At 44.3% G+C, this 13,511-nt stretch overlaps 2 protein-coding genes across 5 annotated transcripts in view; both read right to left on the reverse strand.

Annotated features, from left to right (window-relative positions):
- The window catches only part of aopep (aminopeptidase O (putative)), a 73,807-nt gene extending 69,596 nt beyond the window's left edge, over window positions 1–4,211 (reverse strand). Inside the window, exons 1-3 of one of the 2 annotated variants that reach the window (XM_056592831.1) lie at window positions 4,175–4,211; window positions 944–1,703; window positions 272–441 (exon numbers count right to left, since the gene is read on the reverse strand). In XM_056592831.1, the coding sequence (XP_056448806.1) occupies window positions 272–441; window positions 944–1,695 (922 nt within the window). In that variant the 5' untranslated portion in view covers window positions 1,696–1,703; window positions 4,175–4,211. The remainder of the gene's footprint in view (window positions 1–271; window positions 442–943; window positions 1,704–4,174) is intronic. The other variant, XM_056592832.1, reaches the window with a different exon arrangement.
- Window positions 4,212–4,644: 433 nt separating this feature from the next.
- Window positions 4,645–13,511, reverse strand: part of dock8 (dedicator of cytokinesis 8) — a 49,254-nt gene continuing 40,387 nt past the window's right edge. For all 3 annotated transcript variants that reach the window (XM_056592829.1, XM_056592828.1, XM_056592830.1), the window contains 7 exons: window positions 13,009–13,143; window positions 12,428–12,517; window positions 11,820–12,056; window positions 10,985–11,128; window positions 9,277–9,383; window positions 6,839–7,009; window positions 4,645–6,576 (listed from right to left, as the gene is read on the reverse strand). In XM_056592829.1, coding sequence (XP_056448804.1) covers window positions 6,525–6,576; window positions 6,839–7,009; window positions 9,277–9,383; window positions 10,985–11,128; window positions 11,820–12,056; window positions 12,428–12,517; window positions 13,009–13,143 — 936 coding nt within the window. In that variant the 3' untranslated portion in view covers window positions 4,645–6,524. The remainder of the gene's footprint in view (window positions 6,577–6,838; window positions 7,010–9,276; window positions 9,384–10,984; window positions 11,129–11,819; window positions 12,057–12,427; window positions 12,518–13,008; window positions 13,144–13,511) is intronic.

Consider the following 13,511-nt stretch of genomic DNA (forward strand, 5'->3'; position numbering starts at 1 on the left):
AAGTCCCTAAATGCACAATCATTACTTTTCCAACATTCTTACAGTTTACTGGTAGATCATTTAGATCATCAGGCCACAGTCAGTGCACCCAGAAGGGAGAAAAATGATGGAATGCTGCTATTCTGACCTACTTACCAAAAGGTTAGCATTACCCTCTTCCTATCGTGAAGAGTGTTGCATCACATGCATTTTTCCACTGTAAGTGCTGTGTACATAAAGTTATGGGGTGTATAAATAAAGTTAAGCTTGTTGATTGGAATGAGTGGATTACCTGTCTCCCCATCCTTAATGGGGAGGGCTACGTTCTCCCCACTCATCAAAACCACACACTCGCCAGGGGCCCGGACTCTAGCCTGCCATGTTGACATGGCAACAGGCGGCTCTTGGCAGGGGAAGAGGGCTCTATTGTTGATGGGGGAGCCTGCAGTATAAACACAAACCCTGGAAGGGGTAAACAAGGTGTAAACAACAGTTATTTCCTTGGCCAACAGACTTTACACTAATGCATAACGACATCTATTATCCTGCAGCATGTTTCTTTGTGAATTAAAAGCATAAAATATCACATAACATCACATGACACAATCACTCAAGCTCATGAGTATAAATATAAATATTTTTTAATAATTTGTTGGTATATATTATGTAAATGTATAAGTACTGAACTACCAATTATGCTTCAACTGCACCTCCCACACCAAGAGTGAGGGAGGAGTTTGACAGGAGCAGCTTACAATCTTGGGCACCTCTCACTGAGAAGCAGAATTCACCCAGCGTTGGACGCTTCACCCAGTTACAGGGATGGTGAGCTGGGGCGACAGGTCAGTTATGGCACCTCAACATATTCATCGAAACCAATTAACCCTAGAGTTGCCAGACGCCCAATAACCAGATCATTTTGTCCTGGTTTTCCATCAGTGTTTATTGCATTATTGTAACAGACCTCTTATCCTGGTCCTGGGTCCACCTGATGGAGCGACCCGCTGGTCTGGTCTCATACGAGACTCTCAGGCCCCGTGGGAAATCGACCGGGCTGGTAATGCCCCTCTTCTTCACCCGCAGGCTCCAACGGTCCGTGTGGAACTCCACTGGGCCTGCTTCTGGAGTACCGGGGGCACCACTGCACTCTGAGAACAGCTGGTGCTGTCGTCTCCAATGAGCAGAAGGCATGGAGACCAGTCTCTGAAGCATGGCCGCCGAGCGGTCTCGAGGGTGATGGTCTCTGACCTCCTCTAAAAGGTTGGACATGGAAGGCACGGAGGTGACGTCCAACTCCTCCACTTGCAATATGTCGAGATCACAGCAGTCCAGCACCAGAGTGAAGTCCCCATCATCGCTTGTGCTTCCCAGTGATGTTCCTACAGATAAAGGGCTGGTTTCTGGTATTGGTCCAGCCCTTGTGCCGCAGTTAGACATAGACGCTGATTCATTCACCGTGCTTTCTCCGGACACCAAAGCCTCAGATGAATCCATGTATCCTTCGCACGGTGACCTGGCCATGTCAGTCTGTCGCAACCCGACTCCAGCTCCATCTGTAGCTTCTACAACAGGTTCCAGGAATAAAGCTATGCTACCAGCGATAACCTTGTTGTGAAGCTGTACTGTCAGGTCCAGCACATAGTGTCTCACTCGTATTTGGTTGGCGTTTGCTCGAAGCGGAAGGTCATCTGTGTCTTGGTCCCCATCAGGCTCCATACCACCACCTAGATGGGTTCAAAGGTTAACTGTAATTGGCTGGCCTCTAAGCAAAGAAATATCGTTTTTGCATGCATCTGTTCACACGTTAAAGTAAAGTTGACGTCACACTGCCTTATAACGATATGTTTAGAGATCGCTGTCTGTTAAAAGTCCCATGGCATGCTACTTTATGGATGCTTATATATAGTTGTTAGTGGGCCCTTAATACAGTATTTGAATACGTTGAAGAAATTCAGCCTTGGTGCAGAATAACAGCCACCATGAGCCAGTCCCACAATGAGCTTTCCACAAACTTGGTGTTTTTTAGAGGCGGGTCAAGGTGGAGGGTGGGGGTGTGGCCTTGAGCAGCTTGTGGCCACGGTACCATGCGCTCGTGTTTACAGTGGATGTATCGCAATAGCGAGGCGTTTTGGCCGTGTTCTGTAAATATCCTAGAACACTCTGGGTGCTCCGGCGGGAGTCCTGGAGCTCTATATCTAAATAATATCATATTAGAGATCTATATCATATAATATATATTATCACGGCCAAAAGCTGTGTGCGCCTCGAGACAATAATATGAATTTCAAACGACTGGTTCTCCGACGTCTCTGGTTCTTCCACTTCAATCTGATGTAGACTGAACCGCGACATGGAGAAGAAAGGGATTGTTGCCCGTTATTGTTTCCCGCCGGAGCCCTGCTGCCCGCTGCCGCGAGGCACCCCCATCACGAGACTCCACCGCCGCCATGGGGCAGTGGTGCCTCGGCGCTGCCTGCTGCCCGCTGCCCGCTGCCGAGGCATTGGTGCCTCAACAGCGGGCAGCGGGGCTCCGGCAGGGAACAATCGCGGCCAATCCCTTTCTCCTCCATGTTGTGGTTCATGTACCTCAGGGAGTCAAAGCCAAAGTACCTTTCCCCCCCAATTCCTTCTCAACCATGGCTTAGATACCCCCCTCTACGATCGAGACTCGCTGTGGAAATACCAGAGACGTCAGAGAACCCGACGTGTTAGGCGCCATAACACCAACAGCAGAACGGTAATCCAAATAACGAAGTGTACAACACTTCAGCAGCCACCCTAACCAGCGTTTCATTGTGTATTCACACACACACACACACACACACACACACACACACACACACACACACACACACACACACACACACACACACACACACACACACACACACACACACACGGTGCTCGCACGGTCGCAGCTCATTTGGCAAAGCAGAGAAATGGGGAGGTAACATATTCCATGATGACATACAGGGAAAAATTCCAAATCTGCATGTCTGAGCTTTGTTTTTTCAAAGGCAGAGCAGGATAGCTAGTGCTCGTTTTGCACCTAACGTAATTTCTAGCTACTGGGGGACCATAGGCAGGCTAGTTCCCCAATAACTCATATTAATGTCAGAAAACCTCATAAAGTTAAATGTTCATGCCATGGGACCTTTAACAGTATGATTCTGCAATATAGGAGGCTGCAGTTTCAGGACCGCACTTATAAAAAACCATTTAATTTACAATGCTATATTTTGTCCAAGTATTTAACGTTATAATTGTACTTAAAGTTGTAAAGATTTATTCCGTCCAAATATAACTTGAAACTGCAGAGTCCTCTATTGCAGGTACATACACCTGTTGGTTCTTTCTCACATGATATCAGTGCAAAAATATTTTTTTTCAAATATCTGGAAGCTATATTTTTGGGTTCTATTATAACACGTGTTAGAAAATCTGTCAGAAGCCTTATGTTAAAGCTAGCTGAATCATTATATCAAAACAATGTGTGGACACACACATTGTTTTTACCAACAGTAAAAGCATGGAAACTGCTTGTTAAGATATGAGTCATGACCTTCCCCTACCAAGCAACTCACACCAAAGCCAAATCGTACAAATAACTTGCTATAGTTTCTACAGTCAAAACGTCTCTCTAGCCCGCAGCGGGCACACAAGCGATGCCTGGCAACAGAGAGTTGCAATTACTATTTACTATCAGTTCCTGTCAGTTTGGCCAGGGCAGCTGCACATATTTAAAAGATAAGTTGCGTTTAAATTAAAAACCTTCAACAGAGTAAAGAGCATGCCCCGCATGCAACACGTCTGCGTCCTTGGATGCCTTATGCCCATCAGGGAAAAAGGTAATAAAGTTTTAATCGAAGAAATTATCCTATTTTAATGAATAACTTCAATTTGCCACCACCAAGCTAATTGGGGCCCAACGTTAACCATTCAACCGTTATACAAGCCACCTGAAAAATATGTTTATTAACCAGATTAAACACTAAAACTAATATCTTTCGATATGTAAAAGTTAAGGGCACGAACGCAGCTGCCTGAACGGTATGGTCAAAGTACTTATTTATTACGATTCTCACAATCTACGAGTCTAGTGTAACGTAATCATTTGAAAACCTCGCTACGTCCACAAACAGAACGCTCACTGTGAATGAAATGTACAGTGACCATGGAGTGGACCGATTGGTACCTACCTACCGACCTGCTTCCCGCATGCTCAAGGCAACTCTTTATGTCGTCACTCGTGATGCGACGCCAGCTTATTGTAGTACATTGTGCATCTCATTTGTAGTTCAGTAAAATCATTGCGAATCTTTTAATATGTGGTCACGTCGTAGAAGTATATTAGAATATGGGTCGGATTTGAGGAAGAGGAAATGTCGTTCACAAAACATCCGAAAACTAAAAAGTTTTTTACAGTATTGATTATAGGATTGGGCAACAACCCAGTGTCAGCAGTCGAGGTAAACATCCTTGGGCAAACTGCCTAGCCCTAGGTATCAATCCTTACATTCATTGGTCTACTCCATGATGGTTGAATAGACCATCTACCCTCATTTCCTCTTCACACCAGTGGCCAAAGAGGGAAAAAAATACCATCTATGGGGGCAAGTGTACATAGAATAAGACTAAACATTATGTGATGTAAAAACATTGGATAAATTATCACACGCAAGGAGGGCACATTGTTTTATTCAAGTGCATGACCATGACATGTGCATAACAAGGAATTACAATTCCACATTAGGTTAATACAATATGACAGGACTAAAACACATATACAAAATAAAAATAAAACATAACACATCATGGAATTCCTAATAGGGACAATATACATTTACATCATGGGGCCTTTCTTAATTGTCTAAAAGTTGCGACAGTTACCAACTGCCTATTTTTTGGAGTTGCAGAATCTATTTGGGAGGATTTTCTAACCTCATCAATAAAAAGCAAACAGTTTAAATGTCGCACCAAGTATTTTAAAGGGGACCTATTATGCTTTTTCGACTTTTATGACCTATAAACGCTGTTATAATGATTGATAGTCATGTTTAACCATACACAAAAAACGATGTCGATTTTCGGGAAACTCTTCCTCTCATCTGGGCGCTTTCAGCATTCTCTGTCAACGCTCGGTTTCGTCCTTCTCCGCCCCCTCGCCCCCTTCCTGCCAACCCAACTCCGTTGTGATTGGTTACCTTCCTTGAAGCGCGAGCGCGGGCAGATTTGACCAGGCATATGGGGGCGTGGCAGGAGTGCCTCTACGTAGATGATTTCCCGGAAATGTGAACAAGTGAATCGCAAACGTTGTCCAGAGTGTTTAGCGCTCTGCACAGCCACCCCAGACTGTCACCAGGGAATACGTCGAAATGCATGTACGTCATTATTTGACACTTAAGTATGGTTAAACATGACTATCAATCATTATAACAACGTTTATAGGTCATAAAAGTCAAAAAAGCATAATAGGTCCCCTTTAAGTAAGTGCATATTGATCGTGGAAGATGAAGAACGTTCAAATAATTTGCTGCACTGCTTCTAAAATGAGTCGTAATAAAATAATAATGAACAACGTTTATTCCTCAGTAAACAATTTTTAATCCTCTGATATATTTACACTATGGATACATTGTGGATCTAAATAAGCTATTTCAATTTAGACATTCAGCTAAATTATATGTATCAGTTAAAAAAACGACAAAATAAGACAACTCTGAATAAGTTAAACGCTACTATCTACACTGGCAGATATGCCCAACATGAAAATAAATCTAATCTGCTGTTGACGACATAATCCTGTAGATTTTTCCAGTGACCGAAACCATTCACAGGTTTGCCTCTTTGATGGGAACATCCGCAATTGGCAGCCACCAAGAAGAAATAAAAAACAAAAGGCCTTTTGATCACATACCATAATCTGTTATCATGATTGGGTACAAAGTGGCTTCAGTACGACAAAAATAATTCATATTCTATTATACAATTTTGAATACACAGATCCGTGCGTGTCTCAGACATGCATGTGTGCATGAATGAGACACTGGCAATCTTGGCACATATGCAGTCCCTGGGCCTGCAAGGACCTCAGAGTCCAACTCCACACCACTCGAATCACCCAAGCAAAGGTGTTTGCAGCATTATGGGGGTTGCATCTGCATTTGCGTCAAAAAATATTTGACAGCTCGGAGCAGAAGGTATCAATGTACAGTGAATCGCTACAAATTGGGATGAGAAAGCCAATTCGGTCCGTTGGTCCAAGTTTCCCCTTGTTATTATACTGTCAAAACGAAGAACTGATAAAGACAGCAAAATTGAATAACTAGTCAAAACTAGACCTTAGAGTGAAGTTAAATTGCTGCTGCAAATACCACCACTCTCCCCGGACTCTGCTCTGACCCCCTTCCAAAGTGATTCCCTCTTTTTCCGGTCCTCTTTCAACTCATCCATGTGTTGTCTTCTCCTTTCCCTTTTTTCTCTCTCCATCTATCCCTCCCCCCCCTCTAACTCTCTCGATCTTTTCTCTGGTGAGCAGGGACATCTCAGGAGTTTTCCTCTGGAGTTCTGCGAAGACTGAGCCGTTTGAAGGAGTCCCTTTAGAAGAGAAGAGCAGCGAGAGGGTAAAAGAAGGTAGAAGGAGGCAGGTAGGGATGGGGAGGATGGATGGGGAGACAGAATGACACAGCAAATCAGTTTCCCTTCAATCAAATATCTACTCTTGATAGTTACATAACTGCCCATGCGCTGAACGGTCCCCCGTTCAGGTCCACCCCCATAGGTTCTGCTATAAACACAGTAGGACTGCTGGATCCGAGATGAGTGTCTCGGGTAACAGTGTTACCTGTGCAAAGGTTACCTGTTCTCCAGTCGTGGCTTGATGATGGGTTTATAGAGCTCCGGGATCTTCCTCTCCAACATGGGCCTCAGGTTCTCCCTCAGCCGGTTGTAGTTCTTCTTCAGCTCCTGTTGGTACTCCTTCTGGTCCGGCCCGATCAAGTGCTTATTCTTCTCCACAGCCTCCCCACACCTGCAGGGTAGGGACCGAGCACAGGAGAGGGACAGTTAGCAGGGAGAATATGATTCCCCGAGGATAGCTTGGATACCAATAGACACACTTGGTGTGAAAAAAACAACCCTATTTAGTGTTTTGATGTGTGCTTGAGTGCGTCTGTGTGTGTGTGTGTGTGTCCATGCAATGGATTAGTGTTCCATTCACATTGTCTTCCTGTCTTGCACTCGTATTCAGCTGGGGAAGGCGCCAGGCCAGCAATAGCCCTGGCCATAGACATAATCTGCAATACGTGGATTATGAGGATGGGTGGGTAGCTAGTAAATGGACAGATGGATGGATGGTGTTTTCATTAATGTAATGAACCAATTACTGGGCTTCAATGAAGAATAAAGAATATGAGAAAAGAGCTGTGTTCAATCCAAGGATTTGTTGTATTCGTTTACAATACAAATGTGGCCTGAACTAAAAATGGGTCAAGGAAATTGACAAATGAGAGAGGGTAGGGGCAAAACACATGTCGGATTTTAGCTTCCCACTTTAAATGAGAGTTATATTGTAAACGTCAATATAGTGCAATGTAACATTATACATTACGGGGCACTGTTGTTGCACTTGCCATAAAGATTTACAGAGCCATAAGTACCATAGGATTTGTGGATCAATCTCGGGCTGTATAACATCCACCTATATACTCTTTAATGTAGAATATATTCCAAGTCAGTGCCCAAACTGAAGTCAACCCCCTCCTCTCCAGACTCAACGCTCACGCGGTTTGCCATGTTTAGGACTCGCAGAACACAACATTACATTTTGAGACAAGCACAATTATTCTATTTCGACAATGACAAGCGACAGTGAGTCCTAAACTGTAAGTCGATCAGCTAATGTTCTTATTGTTCAGCTCATGTGACATTCGTTCTTGAAATCCTTCTGGGCTGTAGGCTGTCTCCATCTTTCCAATGCAACTTTAAATTGCACCCGTGTTTAACCCTTTTTCGAAAGAGGTTGACGTTTTTAGGTTGAATAGAATCCAATACAATCTCAGTTGATCAAACTAGTTTGATAGCTTCCATAGCTGCATCATGCTGTTTTTGTCTGCCAATTTGTCTCACATCGGTCAACCCGGGATACTCTAAACAAAGAAACCAGTCTTTTTGTATCGACATGTTTTCTTAATCCCCAACGACATATCATGGTCATTTTATGATTTAGTACAGTAAATTTGTTACATATTGGACCTTTTAAGAGAACAGCCATGCACTGTGAGAAGCACACAAGTTAAACTCAAAAGGGATCAGATGTTTTTAAACCCTGCTGACGAAACGGGGAATCTGTTGGTGGGTCGGTCGTGGATTAGAAGGTCGGTCATGGATAAGTGAAAAGGACACATTAGCATTTTTGGAAGGAAATATTCGAATACTGGGGTCGAAAGCAAATTCAAACCGGCATGCTGTTTTTCTGTGATTAGGTTTAAGAACGACCATGGTTGAGGACTGGATACTCCTCATACAAAGGGGAGAGTTATCAGCTTGCCTCGGTTATGAAGGAAAATAACAATTTCTAAAATTACAGTAAATATCTGCCAGCTCTTGCCAAACAAAGGAGATTGGGGGTGACTTTGGACATTACAAATGAAAGCCCATTCTAGGTGAATGGTGTTGCCACATGCAAGGCTACAAGGACACACACACACGAGCACACACACACACACACACACACACACACGCAAGCACGTGTGTTTGAAGTATTCGTAATACAACAATCCCTCAAGTGGAATAATAAAGTGTGACAATGGTGAAGTGATGAAAGGAGTAGTTTGGTAACATTGGTGAGTTATTCCGAAACATTGTGTTGCATAATAGTTTTATAAAGTATTATCAATCAATTATTGTTATCACCCTCTATATAAACGGCATAGACCCATTCCACAGGCAAGAGATCATTATTCACCAGTCAAAAGGAACCACACTACCTACTACACTATACTTTTGGCCAGGTTTCCCGCTAGCGCCTATGACAAGGACCTTTTTCATTTAGAAATCCCTTTGAACTAACATTTACTATATCCTCCCACGGAGCCAGTTAATAGTAATTTCTCGTGCAAAATGAAAGACGCAGGCGGAAAACTCCACGGGGGGGTTCGGGGGGCTGGTGGTGTAACCTAACATTTCTTTGGGGTTTATGGCCCGCAGTGGGAAGGCAGCGTTTGTTGTTTTGCTTGGTTTTCTGAGATTGGGTCTGAGCCGTTAGTTACAGTGGAGGTCTATGGGGTCTCCTCTCACCTCATGATGAACTCCTTGAAGCACAGCCGCAGTTTGTTGTGGTGCCGGTAAAGCTTGGGGTCGGCAGGGATCTCGTTCAGGAAGACCTGGGCCACCTCCAGCGGGCCCTGGAGATGTAGAGACAGACAGAGAGAGAAAGAAATGTACACAGAGTGAGAGAGAGAATACACAAAGAGAAAGAGGAAGAGAGGGAGAGATACAGAGAAGGAGAGAGGGAGAGACACACAGAGTAAGAGAGAGACAAACACAACGAGAAAGAGGGAGAGAGGGAGAGATAGAGAGAGTGAGAGAGACACACACAGGAGGAAGAAATAGCGCGAGGCAAGGACAGAGAGACAAAGAGCGAGACAGAGACAGATAAAGAGATGCAAGTATAGAAAGAGGAGATGGCGTGAAGGAGAGACAGAGACACACACAAATTACAAATAAAGGCAGATTAGATGCAACCACTAAGGCGCTTAAAAAAAGAAAAAGAAAATGAATTTTCATTTCTTATTTTCCCTTTTTAGTGGCAGGAAAACAACGTGGTCAGCGGCCAAAGCATTACAGCTCCAGGCCAGGCTGTTGGTCTGGACCATGAGGCGGAGATCAGAGACAGAGAACCAGGCCGTGATTAGTGCGCTGCATGTTTAATGCATCCACTAAATCCTCTATAGACCCACCATTTGGCTCCCATTTGGCCCCCCCGTCCGGGCCCTTGTTATCCCCCGTTACATTCATCATAAAACCACAGCGTGCCGCGCAGCGGCCCGCATCACTACTGCTACAGTTAAACAGTTCTGATTAGCATCATAAACGCATTCAAGAAGGAGCTGGGCCCTCGCTCACATTGGGGCCCCTTATAGGGGGACGAGAAAGATAGAGAGAAATATAGAGAGAAAGAGAAAGAGAAAGAGAGAGAGAGAGAGAGAGAGAGAGAGAGAGAGAGAGAGAGAGAGAGAGGGCCGTCTTCACTCGCACTGATTACAGGAGTTAAGCTTGTAGGTGGAGCTGCTCGACATTATCACTATGTATACAAGTACGTTTAGCAAGGCACCCGTCAGATCCAGTTTGATAAGACTCTGGGAAGATAGAGCACTGTGGGGCAGGAGATGGAGACGGAGTCACCGTAGTCTGTCTCGCCCCCCGCTTTCAACATCCCCAGCGCAAAGCGTAGCTCGTGGTAGGAGCAATGAGGGAACACATCAAAGAGACCTCAGGGTTTCGTTGCGGCGTGCAGCACATGGAGACATAAAAGGGAAGACGTGGGCGGAGGGGGGGGGGGAGGTCGTCTGTGTGTGTGGGGGGGGGGACACTGGGGGGTGGGGTCTGCAGACGTTTTAACTAAATCAGCCGAGAGGTAAAAGGGAAGGATTAGGGTTATTGATGGGGCTCGGACGCTTTGATGTGCAATCACTGTCATGTGTGCCACCTGTGCCGTGTGATCACAATAGAAAATGTAACCCAATAGAAACGAAAGAAAAAGCGCTGGATCAAATGATGCCGGTTGATCTTCTCTCTCAACCACATGACAGAGCGAAACACTCGGCAGGCGATAGAGGAGTAAACTGCCACTCTTCAAAATGCGATTTTCAAGACAACACATCAGCCGTTGTAATTGATTTAACCGTTTAAGAGATGAGAATAATACAATGAAATCAGAGTAAACACAAAGAAGATCTGTTCAAGTGGTAAAACAAATAATCCAAGTGTGGAGGTGGAACCCTACCTGGTTCACGGTGGCTCCCACGGAGCCCTGTAACAACATCTGTAACATCTTAGGGTCGGGCTGCTCTCGGTGTGTGGCCACAGCCAGCTCCCTCGTCTTCTTCTGCATGTCCTCGATGGCTACCTCGATGGGCGTCAGGACAAACTGGAGACAAATGCAGGAAGTGACTTAGAAAAAGTTTTTTTTCCTTTGCTAAATAATGGCTATGATGCCTTAGTATTTAGCATTTTTTAATGCAGCAGATGCTTCCCTCATCTTTACAGTTAGTTTAAAGTTCCATTATTTCTAGATGCATGTCATTAGTGAGCAGGTAGCTTAGTTTCCTATATGGCACTGACTGGTGAAAAATAGTCCATACGTTACAACTACATTTGTCATAACGACAACAGATATGGATTTAGATATAGATAAATATTTCCATTTCCAAGTGGCAGAGGCCATAAAAGATGGGCTACATTAGAGATATCTATCTATCTATCTATATTAAATATATATTTATATATTTAAATATAGAAGAAACAGATAGAAAGAGAGAGATGTGAAGAGATTGAAATGTGAGAGCGAGAGAGACGCAAAGAGAGAGGAACTGAGATTGATGGACGTCGATAAGCGAGAAAGAGAGACCCAGATCACAAACGAAGGAAGATACGAATGGGCAGGATGCAAACAACAGAGCCATCCTGTCTGAGTGACGTCTTATTGTTTTCAGCTGCATGGAGACAACGTTCTGAGTAGCCACATGCAGCTACTGGCCAAGACGTCGGTCTGCCGACATGAGGAGCAGATCAGAGACAGGGAGGAGCAGGCCTGGCTGGGGGATGCCGCAGCAGCCTACCTCCTCCTTCTGGATGACGTTGATGCGGGTCTTGACGTAGGGGAAGGCGTGCATGGTGGTCAGGATGGTCTTCCTCTTGTACTGCTCGCTGAGCTCTCCCCGAGGGCGGCCCGCTCTGGTGAAGGGCGTCGTGAACATGAAGCGCCGGAGGTTGAAGTTCTTCTCGAAGTTGGTCAGCCGGTCCTTCATCTCGTAGTCGTCAAAGTAGGGCTCCGCATACGTGATCTGGATGTACGCCTGGAGAGATGTTCCGATTCAGACTCTAAATTCTTTGTCGTTGGTCAACAGCGTTACAGATAATCATCTCAGATGTGGCTCCGATTAGGGTGAAGGTCCAAACGACCAAGGACGTTTCATAGACGCAGAAGAGGAAAGTGCAATGTGATGGCTGCAAAATTTTCATTAGCTTATCTTTAAAAACATTAAGAATTATTTTAAAGCCAAACCACATAGGTTGCTATCCGACAAGGCATAAAAAGTCATTTCACTTTTATTTCACTTTTTACTCCAAAGAACGAAGTCATCTTTTAGTTTTGCCCTGCAGCCTTCCTGTGTTCTAGCAGGTAGTGTGGGGTACCAGCGTGGCAGAGTGTCTGTCGACTACCTACCTTGTTGGGGTTGAGTTTCTTCCTGTCCACGGGGGTGGAGTCTTTGATCATCTCCAGGGAATCCTCTCCAACACACTGACTGTAGAAGTTCTAAGGCGAGTGGGAACATGAATGTGATATATTTGACTAAACAATTCAGCCACATTTTATGACCGTTCGTCAATTGTAAGGATGTCCATACAAAAAAGATCCACTTGAAAGTTAAAGTAGTTTAGCAATATTTGTTTTATTTGAATGCTATTCAACTATTTTAATTGTATTACTTACATTAATAACCAATTTAATTTTGAAGTTTGTATGAAGAAAATGATTTACGTCATTTCGAAACGCACAACCCCTGCCCACTCACAACCAGATATATAAAAAATACAACTAGAAGGGAAAAACATTTGAATGGTAACATCTCTCTCTCTCTCTCTCTCTCTCTCTCTCTCTCTCTCTCTCTCTCTCTCTCTCTCTCTCTCTCTCTCTCTCTCTCTCTCTCTCTCTCTCTCTCTCTCCTCTCTCTCTCTCTCTCTCTCTCTCTCTCTCTCTCTCTCTCTCTCTCTCTGAAATGTGATAAAATATACAGAAATAATTGCCTCCAGTCTGTGAGAGATCTCCGGCAGGTGTGTTATCCCTGGTTCCTTGTAAACAAACTCCCGCTCATCCAGATCCCCAAACTTTGCTCCGTAGAAACCGACCCGGAAGTAGGTACCGAACATCCTCTTGTGGCCCTGGACGGGGAGAGCACATGTGGTGGTGGTGTGTTACAGGGGGTGAGTGCGGATTTGTGTTTTGCATAGAGGCAAACAGATTGAGATTAAATGGAAGTAGGTGGGACCAGATGAGGACTGGGAATAGTAGTAGGCCACTCGTCATACAAAAATATAACATGTTTGGACATTCGCTACTGTATCACATAGTGAATAAAACAAAATTGTGGCAGTTTCATTAACTCTTTGGGGGAATAGGTCCCCTTTGCCAAAACACATTGTGTGAACCCCCAAAAAAAAAGAAAGTGAAAAATTAATATTAACTAATGATAAAATAATAATTGATTCCTAAATTAGTAATAGCTATATTTTTCTGTCTCTCAGTGGCT

This window comes from Gadus chalcogrammus, chromosome 6 (genome assembly GCF_026213295.1).
Source record: "Gadus chalcogrammus isolate NIFS_2021 chromosome 6, NIFS_Gcha_1.0, whole genome shotgun sequence".
In the NCBI taxonomy this organism is placed as follows: domain Eukaryota; kingdom Metazoa; phylum Chordata; class Actinopteri; order Gadiformes; family Gadidae; genus Gadus; species Gadus chalcogrammus.